Below are 27,339 nucleotides of genomic sequence, written 5' to 3'. Positions count from 1 at the left end.
TGCCCTTACCCCAAAGCATGTATGAATAAGAATTAATGGGTGATTTGAACCTTGCCTCCATTTGTTGAACTTTTCTGTTCTGTTATGGTTTGTATTGGGGTTATATATAGCATTCCTGTCACTGTAACTGCAGTCCGAAGTTTAATTGTAGTGAAATGCAGAAAGTTCAAAGAGATTTGGTTCCCAAGCTTGCTAATGAGCACCAGGCTCTCTTCACCCTTAATGAACCAAGGTTTGTATGTGGATTTTTTTTTTGAAATGGGAGGGAGGCAGGAGTTCACACAACTGAACAATGACTTTACAGTGTAAAGAGTGTGCAGCTGTGCCATCTGAAGCTGTCCTCAGTTATGAGCAACAAAGCTTAAATAGATTGTACTGTGAAGAGGTACAGCTCTGTGAGTGTGAAGCATAGCTTTTGCTTCTGCTTCACTGACCTGTCTGCTTGCAATAGCAATGGGGCCTTGATGAGAGCTTAGGCAGGGAGAGCTGCGTAGGGCGACTCTTTCAAAATCACTCCCTGTAACTTGAATAGAGAAGAAGAAACAAAATGAAGTTTCAGTTGATCTCTTTCCAGGGATGTACTGCTGCGTTTTCTTGAAAATCCCATGCCCTCCATCTAAAAGTCATTGGTGATTCCTTAGCCTCTTCAGCTGATCCATAAACCACTAAACTGAGTATTTTCAGCCGATAGTCTATTTTCCTTCTAAATTGTAATAACAAAGATTATACACACAAAGAAAAATTTGTTAAACTAAACAAACCACAGATATGAGCTTCTGGAAGATCATTGAGCTAACGTGAAATATTATGTCTTAGGTCAAGCTCATTTGAAATTTGTGCAGAGCCAATATTTTCTGTTTAAAATAGATATCTATATTATATTTTGTCTAACCTCTCTATTTCTGTTGCATCCATCGCTGCTGCTGCTGCTGTATATATGTGTACGTATATGCCACATTAAGTGTGTGTGTGTGTGTGAGATGTATTTATGCATATATACACATTCTTGAGAATATATATACACACACCTCTGTACTCTGCTGCATGTGTACTGCACTACACGTATATTCACAAACATACAGATATAGAGACAGATATACCCAGTATATTTATGTACCATGACTGTAACATTAATTAAAATGTGTAATATGAGACAATGCCACAATGTGAAGTACAGAAGCAACAAGGAGCTTTTAGGTTATCTATTATAACACTGTGGCTTAATCCTTGCTCTGCTAGTCTTCAAAACAGAAATAAAAAAAAAATTGCCAGCAGGTTAGCAAAGCAGAAAGCTGCTTCTGCAGCAGGAATCTGTTTTTACTGTGATATGTTGTTCTGCTGTTTGAAGGTCTTAATTTTGGCTTTTAATAATTCAAAAGCACCAGAAAACATCTGCTGTTGCCCTCAATCTCATGTTAAAGATAGAAAAACCGACAAAAGGGTTTTGGTTTTTTGTTTCGTTTTTTAAATACAAAACAGTACAATTGCTATGGTTTTTTTTAAATTGCTTTTGTTTTTTAAATACAAAATAGTACAATTTTAAATACCTTGACGTGTGCCTATGCAGATTCAAAACTTTAGATAGCTCTTCCGTCTGCCGTGGTGGCTTGATAGTACCAGTGGCGAAAGTTGACAACCCCCCGTGGCTGACCCCTCTTGCTCTCTCTCGCCTAATCGAATTTTGCGTTATGTTTCCAGATAGCCGATCAGCTTCCCTGGATTTCGCTGACGACACAGGAAAGCTTTGCCTGAAGATGGAAACACTGGAGTCGGAATTGACCTGCCCTATCTGTCTGGAGCTGTTTGAGGACCCACTGCTGCTGCCTTGTGCTCACAGCCTCTGTTTCAACTGTGCGCATCGCATATTGGTCTCCCACTGTGCCACCAACGAATCAGTGGAATCCATCACTGCCTTCCAGTGCCCTACTTGTCGTTATGTCATCACTCTGAATCAACGTGGTCTAGACGGACTGAAGCGCAACGTCACCCTGCAGAATATTATCGACAGGTTTCAGAAAGCGTCAGTGAGTGGGCCCAATTCTCCTAGCGAAACCCGCCGAGAGCGGGCATTTGATAGCAACAGCATGTCATCCAGTGAAAAAGTTCTCTGCCAGTTCTGTGACCAGGACCCTGCCCAGGAAGCAGTGAAGACCTGTGTCACTTGCGAGGTGTCCTACTGCGAGGAGTGCCTCAAAGCGACTCACCCGAACAAGAAGCCATTCACAGGCCACCGTTTGATAGAGCCTATTCCAGACTCTCACATCCGAGGATTAATGTGTCTGGAGCATGAGGACGAGAAAGTTAACATGTACTGCGTGACTGATGACCAGTTAATCTGTGCCTTGTGTAAACTGGTTGGACGGCATCGTGATCATCAGGTGGCAGCTTTGAGTGAGCGCTATGACAAATTAAAGGTTAGTTTTACCTACTCACTCCTTGTAGCCCAGCAAGCAGGGTGTGACAAGAAGCTTAGTTGCATGATGGGGAAATATGTTTTCTCACCTCTGAAGAGTGGTTGGTATGGGTAGGAGTGCAGTCTGTAATTAATATGTAATATGTATGTACACACATATATCTGTTCTTGAAAAGGTGTCAATTTGCTGTAGATAAAGTTACCTCAGTATTGTCTAAACTTCCCTATACTTACCATAGGGAATACCAAGCATACTACAAATATTGAAGTAAACTTGTTCATTTATTTAAAGCATTATCTATAGTGACTGGTAAGTTTTTAACGTTGATCGCTGTACATATAGGTGTGTGTATATACATATACATGGACATTGAAATTTCAGACATTCTTTGAATATTCTGATGACAATTATTTTTAACGCAGTTGCTTACAACTGGAAATCCCTCTGCATCACGCTAAGCAGGGGAAGCATTTAAGAGCTGTCTTCAGGACTCCCCCAGCAACAACATTCACCCACACTTATATAAGACATAGAAATGAAAACAAAAATGAAATTGTTTCAGAGCTACCTGTGACATTCCCTTGGTTATGTGATTTTTTTCTCCCCCTCCCTACCCCTTCCACATCTATCCTATCAGGTAACAATGCTGTTCTGACAGTCCTGTGTTCCGTTGCAGAATGTCTTCAGTATAGTACCGGTATTGCTAACACACATTCTCTGGATGTTCTCCAGTTTCAGCATGGAATTAATTTAAACAAAGCTCCAACTCAGGTAGTAGTAACTAAGTAGAGAAGTATTATACCTCCTTGAGCCCAGGATCTTTTAGTTACCAGATTTGCGTGCTGCTGCAGAGCAGAATAAGAACAAACGAACCTCAGGAACCCCCACCCCCATTCCTTAGGGAAATGCAGCTTTGATTGTTTTGAAGGAAGACTACAACTGAGAGATCATGAGTATGAAGGTAAAAAGAGCATTCTTCTTCTTCTGCATACAATGGTTTCAATGGCAAAAAATTAACAGAATAGGTTGAATTTAACTAGAAGTCTTATCTCAAAATATATACTAATAACACACATTGTGTGTGTGCTTTTATGTTTATATATGAGTGCACACACACACACACACACACACACGTCGTCTTATATTAAAACAGTGAATAGTAATAGGAAGAAAATCTGGCTGAAACTGACAGCTTCCTTTTAAATCTTAAAGGATTTCTTGTTTAATAATGAAGTCTAGTTATTTTTACATATATTACACAATTTTATTCTTTGATAAATATAAGATTTTTTGTCATGATTGATAATAGTTTACTTTAGTATTATAGAATGTGGATATAAAAACCCAATAATCGGCTTAATGAAATGTTACAATTCGGTAGATGAATTAGAACTGTTACATCGCTATTGTTCATTGATTTATATTGGTAGGAATGCACTATTTAATGTGAAATACCTGCCATAATTAAATATTCGTATATATTCGTAAGTATATTTTTTGGTGTCTCAATATAAGCAATTAGGAAATATCTCACATTTTGATTTATTTAGATGTAGTAAGCCTAAATATAGCATTTTTAAAACAGTTGACTCTTTTCTTTATAGCTTTGAGTTAATATCACCAATAGCTTGGAAAATTAAATTTAAAGCCAGGCTAGTTTTTACTGTACTTAGGTTTTCTGCTAGCTCTGGTTGTGAACATGAATGCAGTGGGTAGAGTAGATGATTGTCAAATGATGCCATTCCACTTTAAGGACAATGCAAATGATTGTTTAAATTCCTACTAAAATTATTTAGCTAAAATTCTCTTTACATATTGTATTACAGTGTTTTGGCATTTTGTGTCCAAGGTAGCAAGATATCCAAATATGTGTTTCCTTGGCCCCAGCAATCCTGCCAGGTGGTTGATCTCTTCCCACAGATAGTTCTTTCAAATAACAACAAGCCTGTCTGAAGGCCATTTGTTACCCACTTCATCATGAGCTACCATTCTCCTCATATAATCCTTCCCTCCATGTGCTGCACTACACTCTGGGTAGAAGGGTAGTAGGCCAGGTAGTTTCTTTCAAGATCAAAGTTCCATTCTCTGGCCATCAGCAAGGCTATTTGAAAACCATGCCCTAGCCTTTCTCTCCCTACCCTTTTCTCCCAGAGGCTGAGAATATTTTATGTGCTAAAATCCTAGAGCGAGATCTATAGCATGTAGATCGGCATCATTCCATTGAAATAAACTGAGTGATGTGGGTTTGCATCAGCTGAAGATCTGGCCTCTGCTGTCTGTCAGACAAGCAAGAGTTCCAAATCCACTCTTGAATTCTGGTTGTCTCCTTCATTAAGGGTAATATTGACCTTTGAGATAGATACAAAGTCAGTCTAGCTACACTACTGCTACTAAGAGTGGAAGGATCTTGTTCTTGAGTTTATATGGTGACTTTCATCCACATGGACGTGTAGAAGCTAATAAGCTCAATGTTAAAATTAATAAACTAAAATGTCAGCTAAAAATGGATAACACTGATTGTGAAAATACTGTTATTTAAATGAAAAGATTTTTGGTGATACGAAGATTTTTGAAAAAGTGAACATCTATTATTCTGTAAAATCGCTGGACTCATTCATAAATTTCTAATGATAACAGTTTCCTTAAAAAACCAAAACACACCATACCTTAAGTGACATTTTCTTTCAGTGGAGTTTTTTTTAAATCAACATAGTGTTGATGCTAACGAAAGCAACTAGTTGGTTTTTGATATGTAGCTCTGGGTGTCAAGCTATGCTAATTACTTACATTCTATCCCAGCAGTGTTGCTAATTATTTAAACAATATATCATCCTTCATTAACCACGGGACAAAAGATGCCATTACAATCTAGCTCTTTTTGTGGCAAAAATGAAGCCCTTTAATTAAGAGTTCTGGTACACTTGTCTGAGGCTTGCATGCTAGAGTGGATTTAACAGTCAATGTAACAGTCATTGTGAAGCTCTGGAAATGAGAACTAAAAGTCTCTAAATCGCTTTGCCCTGACAGTTGTAACTCCAATCCTGTGAGGTGCTGAGTACTTTCATCTTTTATCAGCGCACTGTGAGTTGAAGGCACTCATTTTCTCACAGCAGCAGGCCTCTGGTATTTTTAGTTATAGGATTACATGAAAAATCTTCTGTTTATTATTATTAATAATAATTAATAAAGTAGGTCACGGACATGTATGTGTATAATAAAAAAACTGGGGACAAGTCAGTAATATATTGAATTTATATGACATGGTGTAGTGTTAACTTTGTGGTGGAACTTTAAAATTAACCTTCTGTTATATAAACAATGTGTAGTGTGTTATAAATATTAACAGGAGGTTCACAGGATTCCAGCAAATGCTCACATCTAACCCACTTTATGAATGCAAAGAATCTCTATTACTCAATGAACATTCATCCTTTCCTGTTTGTCTTGGAGCAATGGAATGAAAAAAAATGCAATTAGAACTATACCAATTTTTTTCAGGGAAACAAATTAAAATTAGATTCTCATATAGTTGTATCTACATAAGTTAACATTAGCTAAGGTTTTGGAGTGAGAAAGAATGTTGTGTGCGGACAAATGTAAGACATAGATATAGTCAGCTAATGTTCATTTTGAGTTAATAAACATGTTACATTTGGGCCTGACAAAAGGAAAAAAAAATATATCTTGGATCAGAGTCTCAAATAGTACAATGTAAATAAACATTGCTCAATCGAAGTTAATGGAGCTGCTTAGATTTACACCAGCTGAGGATCTGGTCCATAACGTTCAGATAGCTATATCTTCCATAATGCCATGAAATGTGAAATCAGTTTGGGGTGGCTTTCATACTATCTAATCAGGAGAGATCCTTTGTTGGGTCTGCTATAGCCCTGAATATTTCTGTGTAATTCTTATTAATGCTGAAGTGTGTTAGGGATGTTTACGAAGGGTAGATCACATTCCAGAGTAGAATTCTGTAACTGCAAGAGTGTTGCCTTTTTCATTAACATTTTCAGTATTTTTACTTCCAAAAGTACACCAACAAAAAGGGATCTTTAAATTGTTTTGTTGTTGTTTTTTTATTTTCATGGAAAGAATTTACAAAAATAGACAACACTACAATCAAAATCCACATTTTGGTGTGGTGATTTTATGACGGAATCCATTTAAAAAAATCTATTTCTTTTTTCCTAATCTGAATCAGGACACAGGGAAAATAATCCATTTGCCTTAACAAGTTTAGTGCTCAAACATTTTTCAGTGGGAAACAACTATAAAATATTTAAGCACTGAGAAAATCAAAGTTACATCTTACAAAATTACTTTGAGCATATTATGATAGAAGGCCTTCTGCCAAATCCAAAGCTTCTATAAATAGAGTATAACAATGCATGCATCTTTCCCTATTGTTTTAAACTTGAGGTTAAAACCCTTAATATTTAAATGTCTTTGTAGAGATACTAATACAATATATGCTGAAATTTTCAGTCCAGCTTTGTGTCCCTTACTTCCTTTTTGTATTACTTTTAATTTATGGACTAATCATTAATCAGGTTGCAAATGTATTGCAATATCATCAGGGTCTGACACTGCAAACCTGTACTCATGTAAATAGTCCTGCTGACCACACATGAGTATGTGCTTAAAGGATCAGACCATACGTCATTATGTGCATTTATTAATAGTATGTATGTGTAGATCAATACCTATACACACAAAGATACTAGTAATATCTACATGTACTCTGTGTGTGTGTGTGTAACAGAGTATATATAATTTGTGTGTATGTGTATAATACACATGCAAAAACACACACAAATGTACAGTGCATGTAAAAGATACATATGGGTGTGTATCTATGAATTACATACACATGTATGTTATGTATATGCATTCCATATATAACGTACTTGTGGCTATTACTAGCACGTTTATGGATGTAATGGATTTCTATTTTTAACTCAGCATTGATTAATGTATCCTTTTTAAAAACTTTTTTTCTGTTGCTGATTTTCACATTTATGAATATATTTTCCCTTTTGTATCTTTGTAACGTCTATTAACATTAGGCTTAATGGTAGTTATACAGACAATACATTTAGGAAAGAATATGCGCCTTAGAAGAAACACACAAAGCCTTTCTCAATAGGATCAATTTTTCAATCTGTCAGTGAGCACAATATATAGTATGAAGAATGTGGAAAAAATTATAACTAACTTTACAAGATTGAATATTTTCCTCCTGCTTGCTTAGTATTGAATGATTTTGAGTGGTAGCCAGTTGTCACCTTTCTTTCAAGTTTATGCAGCTTTAGTATTTTAAAAGTATTATATTAAACCTGGCAAAATGTGTTCTAGGGAAACTTGAAATTCAATAGCTTCTTGTTCATTCCATACATGAACTATAGAAATTAGATGAAACAGGTTTAATAAAAATTGTTAGAATACATAAATTAAGTACAATATATGCATACATGAAGTTAATAAATTGTTACATTATATATTGCCCGATCTAAAAATAGTGTATTCTACTGCATAGATTATTCTTTTTGGTGTCGATATTGGTATTTAGTCACTTTTACTTGTATAGAATATTATCGAAACACATTATCAGACTGGCCGCCTTGAAGTGTGCTGATACCCAGACAATAAAAATAAAACTAATATGTGTAGCCATGGTGTTTTAGGGATTATTGTGCTACAAAGAGTGTGTAATCTAGGTGAAAAATGGAATAACCATCGACTACACTAATTTACTACGTTAATATACTTATACAATTATGAGAATCCTCTTTTTAGTCCTACATCCTTTGTTTTAGTGTGTGACCTTAAGTCTGTGTTGTTTGTTCTCCTGAGTCAGAATTTTTTGGTGGAGAGGAGCAGGACCGTATAACATTTAATTACGGTAACAGATATTGCTGTGCATGTATGTTTTATCCTTTACTCCCTTCTTCCATGCATGAGTCATTTCAGGCATCCTTGGCTACCAAGCAAATTCTAAAATTTACTTTACACAGGTTTCCTTAAGAGACCTGTGTAATCCATCCGATGAAGTGAGCTGTAGCTCACGAAAGCTCATGCTCAAATAAATTGGTTAGTCTCTAAGGTGCCACAAGTACTCCTTTTCTTTTTGCGAATACAGACTAACACGGCTGTTACTCTGAAACCTTCCTTAAGAGGGAGACCTTTGTCTGCCCCTACTAGATCTACAAGTTACCATCTATCTTTTTTTTTTGGTGATCAAATAAACTCTTCAAGGCTGGAGCACAGTCATTAAACATGTCTGTAAAGCGCTTAGCATACTTTGAGTATCCTATAAATAAATAATAGTAAGTGAAGGAAAAAGTGATGTACTGTTGACTTTTGGGTGATAAGCCGTATGGTGCTAACAATGCTGCCTGAAAAAGAGTTTGAGATGGCCTTTTTCTTGTGACTTGTATAGGGTGCATTAGGAGCATCACTTTTCTTGTGACTTTTTCCTGTTTGTGTTCTGGCACTATACAATAGTTCATTTCATACCTGTTTTTTTCCAAAGAGCACCTTAAACAAAAGTACTTTCAGAATCAGATCCTTGTATTGGTACTTTAACTTACTGTTCCTCTTTTCCATTAGAATGATTTGATTGAGTTCCTAAGCTTTCTTCTCTGCATCTGCTGAGGTGTGAGATTTTTGTTGCAGCTAGAATTAGATTGGCACAGATATGGCCGTCATTGCCTCCTGGTAAAACCTGCAAGGTTATTTACTATTTATCTTTAAAACAGTTCCTGCATTAACACTATCATATGTCAACAGTTGTTTATATAAGGATATGTTTTCAAAGGTGCCTCAATCCAACTTCTAAAATTACATGCACAATTTTTCACTTGATCCAAAAAATTTGAATGTGAAAAATGGTGAGTTCAAAAAGACTCAGCAGGCAAAATCTGATGTGTAATTTGAGTGCATTCTTTTGAAATTTCTACTCTAGCCATGAGTTCCGCAGACAGAAAAGCAGGAGTAGCAGCATGATCTTTTAATTCAGTTTGATAATATTTGGTGGATCAGAAGGCTCTTGAAAGACCATAAGAATAAGGGATACAATAGGAGTGACTGTGGCTAAATTTCTCCCTTTTTGAGACTTATCTTTTCAAGTATTTTTGAGATTGAGAGGGTTTTTGTTCCATAAGCAACGATAGACTCTTTTTGTGAGTGGTCTTTCTCTGACTTATAAAAATCAGAGAGATGAGGTAATATCTTTTAGTGGACCAATTCTGTTGGTGAGATAGACAAGCTTTCGAGCTACACAGAGCTTTTCTTCAGGTCTGGAAAATGTACTCTGGTGTCACAGCTAAATACAAGATTAAACAGTTTCAAATTAAACGATATGTTCAATTTTGTAGTTAGCTGTGACACTGGACTAGAACTGAAATTGTTGCAGACAATAGATTAGAAAGGCAATGGGAATGGAGGCTTCAGCATGGCAGTGACGAGTGCAGGCCACTGGCTGCACAAAAATGGGGGTCACCCGGAGCCCCCACTCCTGGGACACAGGAGTGATGAAGCTGCATCCAACCCTGACACAGTGCAAGGGCCAGGCCTCCCTCAGAAACAGCCCATGCCACTGCCCCTCTGCGCTGGGGCACACCGCAATAACGAGTGAGAGGGATAGTCTCACATGCACACCCATCCCGAGCCCCCAGTCGAGGTGTGGGCAGGCAGGTTCAGCCCAGCAGGATCCAAGTGTGGAAAGGCTCAGTGTGGGGGATCCAGGTGTGGGGGGAAGGTTCTCTGTGAGGCAATCTGGGTGCGGGTAGCTTGGTGGGAGGCCCTAGGGTCGGGGAGGCCCTGGATGCACAGGGGCTTGTTGGGGTGTTCTGGGTGCAGGAGCAATGGGACTCTGTGGGTGGGGGTCCAGGTGAACATGGATAGAGCTCAGCAGGGGGGTCTGGGTGGGATGGGGCTTGGTAGGGGCTGTATGTGTGCAGGGATGGGGCTTGGCAGGGGGATTCGGGAGCTGGGGGGATGGGGCTTAGTGAGGTGAGGTTCCAGGTATGTGGGGCTTGGCAGGGTGGTCAAGGTGCAGGGGGAGTGGGGCTCAGCAGAGTAGGGTTTCAAGTGCGGGGAGCTCAGTGGGGGATGGTCTTGGGGTGTGGGGGGGGCAGATGCAGGGGATGGAGCTCAGCAGGGGAGTCGGGGTGAGGGGTGGAGTCTGGATGCCCGGGGTTTGGATAGGCAGGGGGGCAGCTCCCTGTAGAATGACTCCTCCCCCTGCAAGCTGGGGAGCTATGGGATCAGGAAGTGGGGGTGGATGTGGAGCTTTCTGCTGCTGGGGTCACCGTATGGGGAGCTTCCCCCCCCCATGTCTACCCAACCCCCATGCATCCGGATACCACCCCACTCCCCAGCCAGACTTTCCTCATCCATACAGTGGAAGAGGAAGTCCCGTCTTGCACCAGCCCAGCCGGGACTAGCAGCTGGAGCCCAGCAGCTCTGGGTATAGCACAATAGCAAGTGAGAGGGTCAGTCTGTCTCGCATGCATGTCCAGCCTCCTCCCCCACCCTCAGGCTATGATTTATGTCTCCCTCAGCTGCTTCCAATGCCTAAACCAAAAATGCCTGCTCTGGACCACTGACCACTGTGAATCAATTATTCTATGAGGAAAGAGTAAAATCTGTGGGAGACATTAATTCTGTGCTTGCGCAGTGGCACAGAATTTCCCCAGGAGTATAATTCTGAGCTCAACTCAGGATAAATCAGGAGTATTTCCATTAAAGTCACTGATATTATACTGAAGTATTCTAAAAACTGAAGTGAGATCAGAATCACAAAGCTCGTGCAAAAGAACTTAAATTCCTGAAAAAGTATTTTATATCCCAAGTATGCTGGTAGCCATTTACATCCCAGTATGCTTTGTATTTAGAATGGGAATTACCATAAATATGGTAATAAATTTAACTACTACTTGCTGTAAATGCTGAGTTTTTAATGGCACCCATTGACAGTCCTAAATCTCTCATTTCTGCCATCAAAATAACAACTCTGAACAACTTTCAGAATTTGCAGATGATGGCTTATTTGTTTAGCTGAGCTAGAAAGGTTCGTAATTTACTCTTAATATAAGATAGTGGTTCTCAAACTTTTGTACTGGTGACCCTTTTCACATAGCAAGCCTCTGTGTGTGACCCCCGCTCCCTTATAAATTAAAAACACTTTAATAGATTTTGGCATTAATACCATTATAAATGCTGGAGGCAAAGTGGGGTTTAGGGTGGAGGTTGACAGCTCGCAACCCCCCCATGTAATAACCTCATGACCCCCTGAGGGATCCCAACCCCCAGTTTGAGAACCCCTGGTATAAGAGGAAGCAAGGGGACAATAGTGACTCAGAAGCTCCTGGGACTACTCCTGGAATAGTGCTGTTGATGGTACCGCTCCTTGTTCAGGACTGTGTCTAAAATCACAAGCTGCACCTCCCTTCCTTGTATCACTTCCTATAATTGCATGTACTATATTCCAAAAGTCTGAAACTCAGGATTTTACAATTAGTTTTCATATATTGATGTTTTAATTCTGTGTCTAAAGATAAACTAACTTGTTTTTAACAAACAACATTTTTGGATGGATTAAAATGCTATTCTCCTTAGCACTGTCATGACAGGCTCAGAATATTGGGGCTGAGGGAAATGATGACTAACTAAGTAGAGGAAATCTTTCCATGAAACTGATGAGAAAAGAGATACCAGAACAGAAGTGTTCCCTTGTTGAAAATAACCCTGTTCTCAGGTAAATGACAGTATAACTGGTGACTTAGGACCAGATTTAGGGTCAGGTGACCAAATGGGGTACGGGGCTTGGCGGGCACCAGGCTTGGGGTGATGTAAGTTATTCAAAAGTTTAACAAATGGGAGGGGGTGCTGAAGATGCTCCTCGCCTGGGGCGCCATTTGGTCTAGGGCTGGCCCTGGCTAACAGTTGTCTGTGCTTGCACTGCGGCAAGCTCTTCATTGAAACTGATCCATGTGAAAGTGTCCTCTTTGATTCATGCTTTGCTTTCTTGAAACATGAGGCTGTATAACTGAGCTCTGTTGTTTAAAGGGGCCCAGACAATATGGTCAAACTTTAAAAATGATTAGACAGACAGCTGTTTGCCACATATGTATCTTGTTCAGAAGTCATTTGCTAGAATTGTTAAGCTGTAGTCAATGACACTCTGTGCTAGCTTTGCCCCATAACCAAAAAAGATAAAAGGGAAGAATAAAACTCATAACACATTGACTCTTTCGTATCTATCTATAATGGTGAGTCTGTATACATAATCTGTTAAACTGTGACATGTGCGTGTGGGGTGTGTGTGTGTGGGGGGGAATGGCAAACCATTCAAATATTTGTTAAAATATGATATTCTCCACACAAAAAAGCCTCACCATATATATTAGGAGAAATCCTTTTCAATGACTAACAGAGCGGAAGAAATTGTTAAAAGAATACATTGCTGGTGCATCCGTAAGTAAAATGCAATATAAAATGAACCTAAGTAAAAATAGAGGTTTTTCTGGGTATCCAACCCAAATAGATTCTGTAAAATAGAAGAAGAGGAGAAGTTGGTGCATATGTGAATATGAAGGTTGAGGAGAGGTGGAAGGTCTGCAACCCTCACTACCATCAAGGGCACCCACTGTCCACAGCCACTTCACTCTCACAGCAGAGGAATATGTAGCCACAGAATGACACGCCCTTACCTTGCCCTTCCTATTTCCTGCCTCCTCCTGTCCATTCGTGCCAGGGGGTGCTGCTGTCATGGTCACAACAAAATCGTGGTAGTTCCACTATGGGGGGTTTCGGGCCTTCCTTATCTGAAGGGGGAGGGGACAGGATTTGAGTCAATAGGGTTAACTACCGCGCATATGTCTCTAAGGCTACAATTGAAGGTTTATAATAATTATTAAGCTACAGGTTTGAAAAAGTTATCTGCAGTAGGATATAATGCCTGCATTCTGTCACTGGTCTTTCACTTCCCCCACCCCAAAGAACAATAGTTGCCCCCATAAATAAAAAATTCTGGTCTAGATACTTGGTCAAATTAGTTAACATGTACGTTGATGTTGTTTTTGTTACACTTTTAAATGAAGGCAGAATTTTCCTACTGTTTTATTACGCCCCTCAACAAATCTGTCTGTACTCAATGTGTTGCATCATCGCTGACCTTCTGATGCTTCTGTCGTAGCTCATGGGGCTGTGTGACCTTAGTGGAAAGAACAGCTCCATCAATTTTGGCAACAGCCATCCTCATAATGCCTTTCCACTTTTTTTTGAATTGCCACCCAACTCACTGAATTAGCCCCTTTTTTTGCAGGGGGGAATGGTGGAGCAGCACTCCAGAAGTTCAGATGCTTTCCCAAACCTCTCGTCTAAAAACTGGACTAAAAGTCTCATGCAAACAGGATGTCATGAGATTTCTGTTTCTGGCTGGGTAAGAAATATTAGAAGAACTATTTTTATTTACTTCAGTCCTTCCAGTCCTGCCCTTGTTGTGAAAAAAATCTTACACATATTCCACAGAAATGATCAAAAAGTGCTATGTCTTTGTCATACTGTTGCCTTTTGGATCAATAACAATAGAAAAAGTTGTACTTATTGTTAAGGGTAACTATGTGAGGGGGGAAATGAAAGAAATGAAATAAAGAGTTAACTATACTTTTTTGAACCTTGAGAAGGTTTGAGTTTGGTTTGAATTTTGAGCAGAGTTTGAAATTGGCTCCTGCTTCATCCACATCAGTTTGCACATTCCCAGTTGAAACCAATGCAATTTACTTTGTCAAATAAATCACCATTGCTCTTTAGAAAAAACACAAACAAATTCCCGTCAGAGCAGTGTTGTTAGGATCCCATTGTGGTTAATTCTGCCCCATTGAAAACAATGGGGCTTTAGACTTCACCGTTTTAGTCAATGGGCACAAGACCAAAGTCCCAGTTGTTACCTACATTGACATTGCCTCTTAAATAAAAAAAAGCCCGGTGTTAAACTAAGTAGTGTTTACAAACTAAATTATCTGCTTATAAAGTAAATTATCAGAATTACAGATGCATGTGAAGGAGTGATTATTTTCTTAGTTACCGATGTGTATAGTTAGCAATGAAACTGTCAGTAGCAAGAAGAAGGAAAAAGGAAAAAAGGGCACTGCTTATTTTGCACACTTTTACAGACATATTCTAGGACTGATAAGAGCTCCAATTCATCCTGAAGTCGGAGACGGAAGTTTTCTTGTTGAATGACTACTGTGCACATAGTGGGACTATTAATCTGTTGTCACGTGTTTTCCTTGGAGGATTTAGTTTCCTTCCTGAGGAGGTCCAATAGGTCAGGTAAATATCTGAGTTTGGAAGCTGTTTGTATCAGTCCTGCCCTGTTAGAATGAATATTTCTACGAAGAAACTATGAGAGGAAAGTTCTAGGAAACCTAATCGTGCAGCTATGCAATACAGCAATGTCGGGGAGCCATTTTAACTGTGTATGACAGATAAAAGGTCTCCTCTTTATTGTGTAATTTGAGAATCTAGCTTGTTTAGAAATCAGTATTCAGTTTTGTTTTGTTTAATAGCATTGGCTGAGTAGAGATTAAGAGCCAGATTGTGGAGCCTTTACTTAAACCAGCCCTTGTTCATGCGAGTAATCCCTGGTATTACTTGGTCAAATAAGCATTCTCTAGTGTACGGATTCTACAGTCAGGGCCTAAGAAATTTGAATCTATTACTTAATCCATCTGTTCTCTTGTTTTATACTTAGATTGTAAACATTTTGGGGCAGGGATGGTCTTTCTGTTTGTACAGTGCCTAGCACAATGGGGTCCTGCTCCATGACTGGAGACTGGGGCTCTTAGGTCCTATGATAATACAAATACAATAATAAAATAATATCTCAATTATACAGTATTTACATTGGTTCATCTGGCCACACCCTGCCTTAATTTACACCAGTGCAAATCCAGAGTAATCCCGTTGAAGTAATGGAGTTATTCTGGATTTGTACTGACGAAACAGAGTTCAGAATTTGATCCATAGTGTTTTAATAAGGAACAAAACAGACAAGCGTATGCCTGTGCAGCGCTATTAAGGGCTTTCCCTGTTGTTAATACAGACCTGTACCACAAGAAGTAGAGATGAGAATCAAATCCCCACAAAGCGAGAAGTGTTTGCAATATGAATCTGAGGCCAAGACTACACTAGAAAAGGTTTGCCAGTGTATGCTATACAGGTCTAGCTATACTGGCAAAGCTTCCTAGTTAGGGTGACCAGATGTCCTGATTTTATAGGGACAGTCCCGATATTTGAGGCTTTTTTTAAATATGGGCTCCTACTACCCCCCACCTCCTGTTCCGATTTTTCCACTTGCTATCTGGTCACCCTATTCCTAGTGTAGACACAGTTTATAACAGCAAAAAAGAACTCTTGCTTCTATATGTTATACCGGTTCCCAAAGTGAAATAACCTATACCAGCAAAACCACTTTGATGCTGGTATAACTGCATCAACACTAGGGCTTTTGCTGGTATGCCTATGTTGCAAAAATATCACCCCCTTTGCTGACATTGCTATACTGGGAGAAGCTTCTAGTGTAGATCTGGCCTGACTGTGAAACTCTTGTTCACAAGGATTTGTGAAAACACTTTTGATCTATCTGAGTTTGTCCCCCATCCCTGAATTTCAGTTTGTGCTTTAGAGTAAAATAAAACTCAGCCAGTTTTCTGAATCTAGCTGTAGGATATCCAAAAAGGCTCATAAAGTTAAGCCAAACTTTTACAAACCTGCCCTGAATTTTGAGCTTGCAACCAGCTGCCAAACTGGCCATGTTTTGGTTTTCACTGCAAACATTTAACACAGTTCTAGTACTGTATTATATAGTCTCCTTGGTTTTTTAGACAGTGATTCCCTAAAAATATCAACTTCACTTTCCAAACTGTGGATTTGATATTTATATATTTAGTTTGATTTACACACTGATCCTGTTAAAAAGGAGCACCTACCCCTGCTCTAGGCACTACTTGACTATTCCTAAAAAATAAGGAGCTCTTCTGTAACTCCCTTTTAATTATGAATCAACTAATTCAGAATAAACCAGCAGCAATAAACATATGGAAGATCATGAAGATCTCCAATGAGAACCTTCCCCCTCCTTCAGTCTGGAAAAACAAATGGGCTTCACAGCATGCCCTGAAAATTAGGGCTATTTCAGACCAAGAGGAGAGCATGTTCCAAAGTATATACATACTAATTCCTCATTGTTTTACCATAAACCACAGTGAATCCTGATGAAATGAATACAGCTGTTGCAGTGCTGTGACATAAAAGAGAGCCAAAATATAGTAACTAATTTACTGTTCAGGGATTTTTAAAATATACATTTGGAGGAGATTCATTATTGGCAATTCTTCAGTGAGGCATTTATAAACTTATCCTCTGAGGTGATCGTATCTTCTTTCATTCTGAGAACACACAGAGAAGAAATAGAACCAGGATGACAAATGAGCAGTTAGAAATCTGCAACAAGAAACCACAAGAACCTCAAGCTAATCCAAACCAAGCTGAAAAACCTTTTGGGAAGGAGATGAGAACTCTTTCATGGGCTGTTAGAAAAATTCACTGAGAGACTCTCTGCTGACCAGGTCACTGAGGGCAGAGTCAGCAAGGGGAGGCTGCAATAGCCACAACCTCCCATATGCTGGCAGGACTATAAGAATTCGCCCCCTAAAAGTAGGTAATGTTGGCTGGGGAGGAGTTGTGCCCAGCACTGATTCTATGCGTCCCCTCAGCAACCTCTGCTGATGGTGACCCTATGGAACTCTGAACATAACCCAAGGATAGGCTGCCTCTTCTCACTTCTGGTGAATGCTCCCCTGGGGTATCAGTGACTAGGATGGCACAGGGAAGTATTCCAAATACTTCAAACATCTGTAAAAAATTCAATGATTCTGGCCCACAAAACGAATACTGCCCATACTGCAGTGTGTCTACCCCACAGATAGTCCCAACCTTTGCTCTGGCTGTTTAGAAGTAAGCAAGCAGACATGCAGAGCACCAAGGTCATGAAGAAGTGGACATAATATCATTTACACTGCTATAAGACCACTGATAAAAGAAAAAACAGTTGCCTCCTGTCTTATCCTGAAGAGGGTCTAGCTTCTCATTTGTACTAATTTTGACCCCAAACTATATTCTGGCTGCAGGAAGTGGGAAAATATACAGTGCCAGAGTCCCTTCAAGTGTTCTGATGTTCACTGTGTTTGGTATTTTGACTAAAAAATTATTATTTGTTACAAAACTGTGCATAAAAATTGTAGAAGTACATGATTAAATAGGTGAAATGGATATTAAAGCTGGTGAGATGAGGGTAAAGCATGATTTGAACTGTGTTAACTGAAATTGGTGTGAACCAGGGTGTGATGGGGTGTACTAGGCCTTTTAAGGCAAAAGGCTAGAAAATGAGTAATGGAGGTGGGTCCCCAGGTCTTCCTAGAAAGGCTGCAGGGAAGAAGCCAATCAGAGCTCAGCAGGCTCAGCTAAAAGGAGTTAGTTCCTGGCAGGTACTAGAGGAGCAGGGAAGGTGCTCTTTGCTGGGGTTTGAGACAGAACCAGAAGGTTGGTTGTGGTGACATTGGCATTCTGTGGGGAAGAATTTCAGCCCTGAGGTAATGGTGGAGAGGAAGGGACTACAAGGGAAATGGCCCAGGGAATAGCAACAGCTATATATAAGGTCCCTGGGTTGGGACCCAGAGTAGTGGGTGGGCCCCGGTATGACACTGGCAGGATGACCTAAGCCCCAAGAAGGGGATAAGACTTGTTTATAACCCCAAGAGAAGGGCAGGACCTAAAAAAATCTCCAGGGAGAATGCTCTGGGTGCACTGCTCTAAACCAGGGCAGACAGGGAGTTAAAGCTAGCCCAGAAGGGTCTGAGGATTGAGCCCAGAGACCAGGCTAAAGCCATTACTTAGGGCATAGGGTCAGATCCTGTTGGACCTTTTACCCTGGAAGGAGTTTGTTTGTTGACATGTTGACTGTGTGACTTGGCTGGATGGCAGAGCCACTGAAGGGCAGTGTTGGCAAGGGCAATAGCTGAGGGGGCACAGCGAAGAGAGAGAGAGAGAGAGAGAGTGTGTGCAGGTTTGCACCTACCCAACACGAGGTGCTCACGAGAGGTGAGTGTGCGCCACCACATGGGGCTTAGGTTGAGTCAGTTTTTACAAGACCAGAGAATATGACTTTAGACTTGCACACCAGATACAGTAACTCCCCACTTAACGGCCTCACAGTTAACGTTGTTTCGATCTTACAACCCTGCTCCATTACAGAACATGCACGTTTAAAGTTGTGCAATGCTCCCCTATAACGTCGTTTGGCCACCTGCTTTATACATGGCTGGCAGCCCCTCTACACGCCTCCCACTCCCCCCCGCCAGCACTTCCCGCCCGCTGGTGGACCCCGAGAATCAGCACCTTCCCCGTGCTCCCCCTGCCTCCTGCTCGCAGCAATCAGCTGTCTTGCGGCATTCAGGAGGGTGGGGAAGTAGTGAGGACGCGGCGCGCAGCCTCCCCCCTCCCTCCCCTGCCTCCTGAATGCCGCAAACCAGAAAGCAAACATTTTGTTTCAAGGAGAGGAAAAGATATTAGCAGAAGGGAAATGGTAACAGTGGGCAGCTCAAAGCAACAGGGTATATCCAGCACAACCAGATTAGGTAGTGTAGAGCTACAAAATAATATTTAAGATGGAAAGCTTACTCTGGAAAGACATTCCTTATGGTCCTTATTTGGCAGAAGCTGAAAACTAGGAACTTGGTATGTGAGTGATAGACAGAATTATCTCCTTTATTAAAGAAAGACATCTCTGTACTCTGAGAGGATTTATTTGGGACATCTGAGGGTGTCCACTAATTCTTTCTGAATCCAGAGACAAATTGAAATAGAGGAGAGCTGATCTAACAGCTGATACCAGACTGTGGAAGAACTGAGACAAAGCAGACAAGAGAGGAAAACCAAGCCCTGTATCAACCCAGCTGCTTCACCTTGTAGCAGCAATTGAACAGCTACACATCTATAAACATTGTACCTTGCTGGAGGTAATAGCTAAGACATACAACATTAGCCTACAGTTAAAACCCTCAACAAAATGCAGTCTAAATCTATAGTCTGAAAACCTCTTCAAGAGTAAAGATAACTTTCAAGATTTAACTCTTACCCTAAAAATGGGTTATTACTAGAATAAATGCTGTTAACACACATAGAATTGCATTGTGTATTGTAATATGTCCTGTCTTTTGATATTTTGCTTTTTATTACAATTAAAACTAGTTTAATATAGGGCAAGTCCTTTAGTCCCCTAGCTTGGACTTCAAAGAAGACTAATTACTTGGGCCCTTTTCTGTAGAAAAGGCAAACTTCTGACAAAACTTTGTCTAATTTTGTTTCCAAGTGACCAATAACAGTTAAGATATTGAATGCCCATAAGAGAATTGAAGAAGATTGGTCGTACTTGGTCAGACCAATGGTCCATCTAGCCCAGTATCCTGTCTTCTGAGAGTGGCCAATGCCAGGTGCCCCAAAGGGAATGAACAGAACAGGTAATCATCAATTGATCCATCCCCCGTCACCCATTCCCAGTTTCTGGCAAACAGAGGCTAGGGACACTTCAGAGCATGGTTTCATATCGCTGTCCATCCTGTCTAAAAGCTATTGGTGGATCTATTCTCCATGAACTTATCCAGTTCTTTTTTGAATCCTGTTATAGTCTTGGCCTTCACAACATCCTCTGGCAAAGAGTTCCATAGGTTGGCTGTGCATTTTGTGAAGAAATACTTCCTTTTGTTTGTTTAAAACCTGCTGCCTATTAATTTCATTTGATGACCCCTAGTTGTTGTGTTGTGAGGAGTAAATAACACTTCCTTATTTACTTTCTCCACACGACTCATGATTTTGTAGACCTCTATCATGTCCCCTCTTAGTTGTCTCTCTTCGCAGCTGAAAAGTCCCAGTCTCATTCATCTCTCCTCATACGACAGCCGTTCCATACCCCTAGCTGTAAGTAGATCAGTATGAGGCACTCGGGCTGAATTTTTCAAATTTCAATTTTGCAACGAAAAGATAGTGATGAATTTTTCATGAAAAATTGTCTGGTTTTTTGGCCAGCTGTAATTAAGAGTAAAAGCTGGTTAGTGCAAACATGGAGCTTAAATGGTATATTTCTGTACCTTTGTGTGCTAAATCTAATTCTTAGAATCATGTTTCCAGTATGCATATTCACTATTACAGATTCAGTTCAGAAATAGCTTTCTGTGAGTATTTTATGCCATGCTTCCTCAGATGCGTTCTCTGACACTTGAGTGCACAGACAGCATTGTTAGAGCATGCCAAAAGATTCCTTTACTTTATGCCTACTATTCTTTGTTCCTTATGTTTTGTCCAGATGGTGAAAGCATTCCTCAGTAACTGCTGATCTGAGCAATGCAGGCTGGCTTGGATGTAAAAGAACAAGAATGTTTGGGGGTGGGGTGGGGGGGGTTGGACTTTTGACCAAAACCCCCTAAAATTTTAAAAAGACAGAAATGCTATGATCAGACTGTCATGAGTTTATATTCAGCAGTAACTTTCAAAGAACAACTTGTAAGAATCTTAAAATGTTTTTTTCTTCAATGTAGAAAGGCTAAGTGTGATTACCTCCACTTTCTTAACTTTTGCTGTTGTATTAAAACTGCTTAATATCTCTTACATCATAAGTATGAGGCAAGAAAAAAATGGCCCGTTACATCCTTTTGTTGCTCACCATTAGTCAGTAAGCATGAATTCCTTTTTTGGACATAATTATAAGAGATATAACAGCTAGTATTTGGCCTAAAGGTAAACGTTTTACCAGCATGAATCTATTGTAGCAACAAACTGAAGTCTTTTGAATTCAAACCAGAAGGGGAAGAAAGGAGATAAATGGGGAGGGTGGGATTTATAGGTCAGTCATTGATTTCATTTAATTCATTTTTTGTGTAGCTTTAGGAGTACAAAGCTGTCTGAGATTTACAAAAACAAACATTAATTTTTTTTTCATAGTGTTGCCAAATTACAGAGTGCTGGCAACCCTAGCCAAGAATATTCACAAGCACCTTTCTATAGACAAAAAGAAAAGGAGTACTTGTGGCACCTTAGAGACTAACCAATTTATTTGAGCATAAGCTTTCGTGAGCTACAGCTCACTTCATCGGATGCATATGCATATACACGGCTGTTACTCTGAAACCTTTCTATGGACAAACAGCCTTGCCTTATACTGATGAATCTGGACTTTTACACTTAGTATCTTAGGCTGTTTCAGCATTACTTCAGGGTGGAATGGCTCTTTCTGCTTTAACTCTATCACACATTAGTGCAGTGATCACTGATTGTCTGACAAATCCCTATGATTTCTTTTTTAGTATTTATAAGTGTAATCCTAGATTTCTCTTTGGCATGTACTCTGTTTTGCATCAGATAGAGAAACCTGGCCAGCTTTAAAGGCCCACCGTCAAATTTTCAAAAGCACCCCAGTCACTTAGGGTGCAATCCACAAAGCAATTGAGGAGCCTAATTTCCAGACTTAGGTGTTTAAATCCCCATGCGTGGCATCACTGTGATCCATGAAACTCTTTCTTGGCTGCTGCCTAGTCCTGTAGGTGCTTAAACTCACTCAGCATCTAACTTTCTGCTGTAAAAGTTCTCTAGGCACCTAAGTTTTAGACCCTGGGTCATGTGCACGGCTGCCTCGTCTCGATGCCCAGGCACCTATCTTCCCGCCTAAGCCCCAGAACAATGAATGGACAGGGAAGCTAGATACTAGTCTGCCTCAATCACATATGGGATCCAATCCAGGAGGTGGCCGCTAAGAATGCCTACTGGATCTGGTCCCATTCAAAATCCTATTGGAGGAGGAGGTGGGGCTGATTCTCATCTTATAATGTTTAGCCCAGTGGTTAGAGCACTTACCTGGGATGTGAGAAATTCAGGTTTAATTCCTGCCCCTCCTCTGCTAAAGGGAGATCCGGGATTGGAATGGAGCTGGGATGCGGGGTGTTTAACTACTGAACTGTGGGATAGCCTCATGTGTGGCTGTCTCAGGGTCTGCTGTTGAATAAATAAAGAGCTACTGGGAGCAGGGGCACTGGATCCTGGGTCTCCCACATGGATGTCCTAACCACTGGACTACAGTCATTTTCTCACTCTGTCTGCCCCAATGACTGCTCCACTGTAGCTAAATACTTAAATAATCATTGTGAGAGAGGGAAGGATACTATAGTCCAGTGGTTAAGGCACCCACCTGGGAAATTGGAGACCCCAGGTCCAGTCCCCACACAAAGTGGAGCTTTATCAGCAGGAAAGATTGAGGGAGACCCACATCTGAATATCCCATAGCTCTGTGGTTAGAGCACCCTCCTGAGAGATAGGTGCTTAGGGCCAGATTTTGCCACCCTTATTCACTACAAATAGAACCTTATTCTGTGAACATGCTTTCAACAGGACTAATCAGAGTAAAATACTACTCAATGTCAGAGTGGCTAACTCTGGCCCTTACTAAACTGAATCTCCTGCAGAGGAGAGTTTCCAAGCAATGCCTTATTTTTTTCATTTGCATTGTCCAAGAGAGTCCTATCTTTTAGGTAGACTTCTTTAAGAGAGATTCAGCAAGTTAAGACAACACTGAATTCATTGGCATAGCAAGCCTGCAGTTTGGCCAGAGTTGAAGTCAGACTAACTTGTATAGTAACAATAGTTCTCAGATACTGAGATTTGGGAGGGATGACCAGAAGCAGGTGTTTCAATCTAATATATAAGAGAATGGCAAACGAAAAAGCCATTGACCAGGACAGCCAATACATGAGACAAATTGTCAAAACCTGGAATCATCCTGGCCCAATGGGGGTAGTTGTCAATTATGTCTGGGGTAACTTTTGTGAGGTCATTAGCTCTGTTCTCTTTTGAGTAGTGTTCACTCGTTAAGGCGCTGCAGGTCAGATGATTAGTTAGAGGGAAAGCTAATGGGTCAGGATTCTAATGAAGGGCATTTACATAGGTTTTTGAGAGCTTTGCAAATCCCAAAGTTGATTTCCTGTTCCCAGGTGTCCTGGGATTTAAAGAGATATTCATATTCCCCTCCCCTCCTATAAGCTATTTAGTGGAACGAGCAGTTAACAGAATTCACACTTAAATTGTTCTTCTGAGGTGATCTCTAGAGTTAGCACCCCATTAGGCACCTACCACACTTAGGAGCTCTGAATACAGAATAATTTAAAAATAAATAACTGAGCTGAATGGAGGAAGGGAAAGAGTTCACATCTCTCTAAGCTATTGTTTCAGGTAGAGTCCTACGTGGGACTGCTGTAGAGCCTGGCAGAGGGATTGAGATCCTGCGGGTCCTGCAGGACCCGCTGCCAGAACAGTGAGAGCAGGTGGGAGTGGGATTAAAGAATAGTCCCACACACATCTCTAGTTTGAGGCTCTTTGTCAGCAGACTCAGACAACACAGTATTAGTTACATCAGTTCATATTTGGAAGGTTTTGTTCACAACCCTAAGGGAAGGACACTCAATTATTCTAAAATGAAAGTGTAGATTCTGATTAACCTGATAGCATATGCCTCCTTGTCCCATTTAGATCCACCACCACTTGGAGACTCTCTACTGAATGCCTCTGCTAGTACACTCAAGTCTCAAAATACTCTGAGGCTTCTGTTGTTTGTGAACCACAACGGAATAAGAATTGAATTGCTCTGAGGCTTTCTGTCAGAGCATGCCATTCAGCCTGATGTGTGACTGATTTGAAAGCCTCAAGTGACATGTGAACTAAAAGCAAAGGGGAGAAGTAGAGAAGCTGCAAAACCTCATGATAACAGATTTCTAAATGTATGAGAAGGGAGACAGACACTGCTGGAAGAAGAGGAGTAAATAGAGATGAAGAAAACTGGATAGGTTGGGTGGTGCCTATCTGAACTTCTTCATCCCATGAAAGGGCTGAACTTTACACCACCTTGTTCTTTGCAAGATTTTCAATAGATCCTGGATCTAGCTAGGCCACAAATACCAGAAGAAAAACTTATTACAGTTTTTCTGCACTTCTGCTTCCAATTGTGGCTGAAACCAGGCAGCGTGAGGCTTATTAAACTTGAATATGGGGAGCCAGGCTGGGAATAAAAATTAGCCTAACTATTGTATACTTCAGATAAAGGTTGCTTTTTGGTTTTGTTTAACTCGTGATTGAAACTAGTTTACTGTAGAGGTGGTGCTTTCCTCCCCTCCCCGCAACTTTGGAGTTCAAATAAAAAGGGAGCTGAATCCAAAGTGTCCCTGATGTTGCACAGCTCCTATTTAACCAAATATTTTAAAAATGGAATGTTTCAATTTTATTTGGGGGCATAGGGGAATCTAGTTAGAATGAGCAAATTTTTTGGGTGTGGTTATTGTTTAAACCACTTTATCAATTTCCAATCATAATTAAAGTATTTAATAAAGAAAATAGTCTTGCTTAACCTGATTGCATAAGTTAATACTTTGAGCAATACACGGTGCTAGCTGATAGTTCATCTTTGCAAAGGAAGATTTGTTTTAATGAAAGTCAATAGCATCCACTAAGTTAAGACATTGCAGTTTGTCACTTCTTTGTCAGTTGATATGCTGAGATCTGTGCATATATGCTTACACTTACAGTAGTAGGCTTTAGCTTTATATTGGTGCATGGCTCATGCAATGCAGATGTGTAAATGTTTCTGAAGGTGTTTTCTGTTAATAGTGGGGTGGAGTTTGGAAAGGGTGACGGGCACATGAAACCAGTTGCAGCTCCCAAATCCTGAGCTGCCCAGCTCCCTAATCCTGAGCTGCACTAGCATAGGATCCAGGTGTACATTGGGATTCCATCCATGACCTCTTTCCACTCAGCTTCCCAAGAACTCAGTTTGACTCCAGACTTTGTCACTCAGGTACCTTTATGTGTCATACAGCAACACTACGCTGAGCTGATCAGACTTAAATATGGGGTGTCTGTGGTGTGAATGAAGGGTATATCGCATCTCCAAAGTTACAGAGAAACCCTCTCCCTTTATATACATTTACATATCTCGGTGCATTTACTATAAACTACATCACGCATTTTTTGATTGGCTAGGTTACTTTGCAGGAATCAATTGCTGTGCAGCATGTTCTGTCCATGTATTGTTCATGCTTGACTACTCCTTACCTTATCTCTACATTCCTAATTTACCTTAAAAAGAAAAGGAGTACTTGTGGCACCTTAGAGACTAACCAATTTATTTGAGCATGAGCTTTCGTGAGCTACAGCTCACTTCATCAGATGCATGCCGTGGAAGCTGCAGCAGACTTTATTTATACACAGAGAATATGAAAAAAATACCTCCTCCCACCCCACTGTCCTGCTGGTAATAGCTTATCTAAAGTGATCATCAGGTGGGCCATTTCCAGCACAAATCCAGGTTTTCTCACCCTCCACCCCCCCACACAAATTCACTCTCCTGCTGGTGATAGCCCATCCAAAGTGACAACTCTTTACACAATGGGCATGATAATAAAGTTGGGCCATTTCCTGCACAAATCCAGGTTCTCTCACCCCCCTCCCAAAAACCACACACACAAACTCACTATCCTGCTGGTAATAGCTCATCCAAAGTGACCATTCTCCCTACAATGTGCATAATTAAGGTGGGCCTTAATTCTTTAAAGAATAAATGGACACAAATCAGATGTCAAGAATTATAACATTCATAAACCAGTCGGAGAACACTTCAATCTCTCTGGTCACGCAATCACAGACATGAAGGTCGCTATCTTAAAACAAAAAAACTTCAAATCCAGACTCCAGCGAGAAACTGCTGAATTGGAATTCATTTGCAAATTGGATACTATTAATTTAGGCTTAAATAGAGACTGGGAGTGGCTAAGTCATTATGCAAGGTAGCCTATTTCCTCTTGTTTTTTCCTACCCCCCCCCCCCCCCAGATGTTCTGGTTTAACTTGGATTTAAACTTGGAGAGTGGTCAGTTTGGATGAGCTATTACCAGCAGGAGAGTGAGTTTGTGTGTGTATGGGGGTGGGGGGGATGTGAGAAAACCTGGATTTGTGCTGGAAACGGCCCACCTTAATTATGCACATTGTAGGGAGAATGGTCACTTTGGATGAGCTATTACCAGCAGGATAGTGAGTTTGTGTATGTATGGGGGTGGGGGGGATGTGAGAAAACCTGGATTTGTGCAGGAAATAGCCCAACTTTATTATCATGCCCATTGTGTAAAGAGTTGTCACTTTGGATGGGCTATCACCAGCAGGAGAGTGAATTTGTGTGGGGGGGTGGAGGGTGAGAAAACCTGGATTTGTGCTGGAAATGGCCCACCTGATGATCACTTTAGATAAGCTATTACCAGCAGGACAGTGGGGTGGGAGGAGGTATTTTTTCATATTCTCTGTGTATAAATAAAGTCTGCTGCAGCTTCCACGGCATGCATCCGATGAAGTGAGCTGTAGCTCACGAAAGCTCATGCTCAAATAAATTGGTTAGTCTCTAAGGTGCCACAAGTACTCCTTTTCTTTTTGCGAATACAGACTAACACTCTGAAACCTAATTTACCTTGTCCATTGTTCTTGTTCATAGTAAATGGTTCCCTGGTGTTCTCCCTCTTACCTTAGCTGGCTCAGACATTCTGTCTTCTTATCCTACTGATCTATTTACTTATCTTATTTAGCACAAAACCATCTGTTTTCAACCTAATGATCTCTTTACCTTCCTAAGTCTGTCTTTCAAGAAATGAGGCCTCTCTCCAGGTGTTAATTACTCATGTCAGGCCAGACCTCAGCTACAGTTTAGCGTAGACTCCACCATACCCCATCCCTGACAAGATCCTAATGCATCCCCTATACCAGGGTTCGAGGGCTGGTAC

The 27,339-nt window shown here is 40.5% G+C and overlaps 1 protein-coding gene across 6 annotated transcripts in view; it reads left to right on the top strand.

The window, feature by feature from the left end:
- The window catches only part of MID1 (midline 1), a 325,456-nt gene that overhangs the window by 200,207 nt on the left and 97,910 nt on the right, over window positions 1–27,339 (top strand). For 5 of the 6 annotated variants that reach the window (XM_084649321.1, XM_084649324.1, XM_084649323.1 and 2 more), the window contains exons 2-3: window positions 1,699–2,414; window positions 13,747–13,863. In XM_084649321.1, coding sequence (XP_084505447.1) covers window positions 1,755–2,414; window positions 13,747–13,863 — 777 coding nt within the window. In that variant the 5' untranslated portion in view covers window positions 1,699–1,754. Of the gene's footprint in view, window positions 1–1,698; window positions 2,415–13,746; window positions 13,864–27,339 lie in introns of those variants that run through there. The other variant, XM_084649325.1, reaches the window with a different exon arrangement.

This window comes from Lepidochelys olivacea (assembly GCF_965140295.1).
Source record: "Lepidochelys olivacea isolate rLepOli2 genome assembly, chromosome: 1".
NCBI classification, from domain to species: Eukaryota; Metazoa; Chordata; order Testudines; family Cheloniidae; genus Lepidochelys; species Lepidochelys olivacea.
This window is presented reverse-complemented; position numbering and strand designations above follow the sequence as displayed.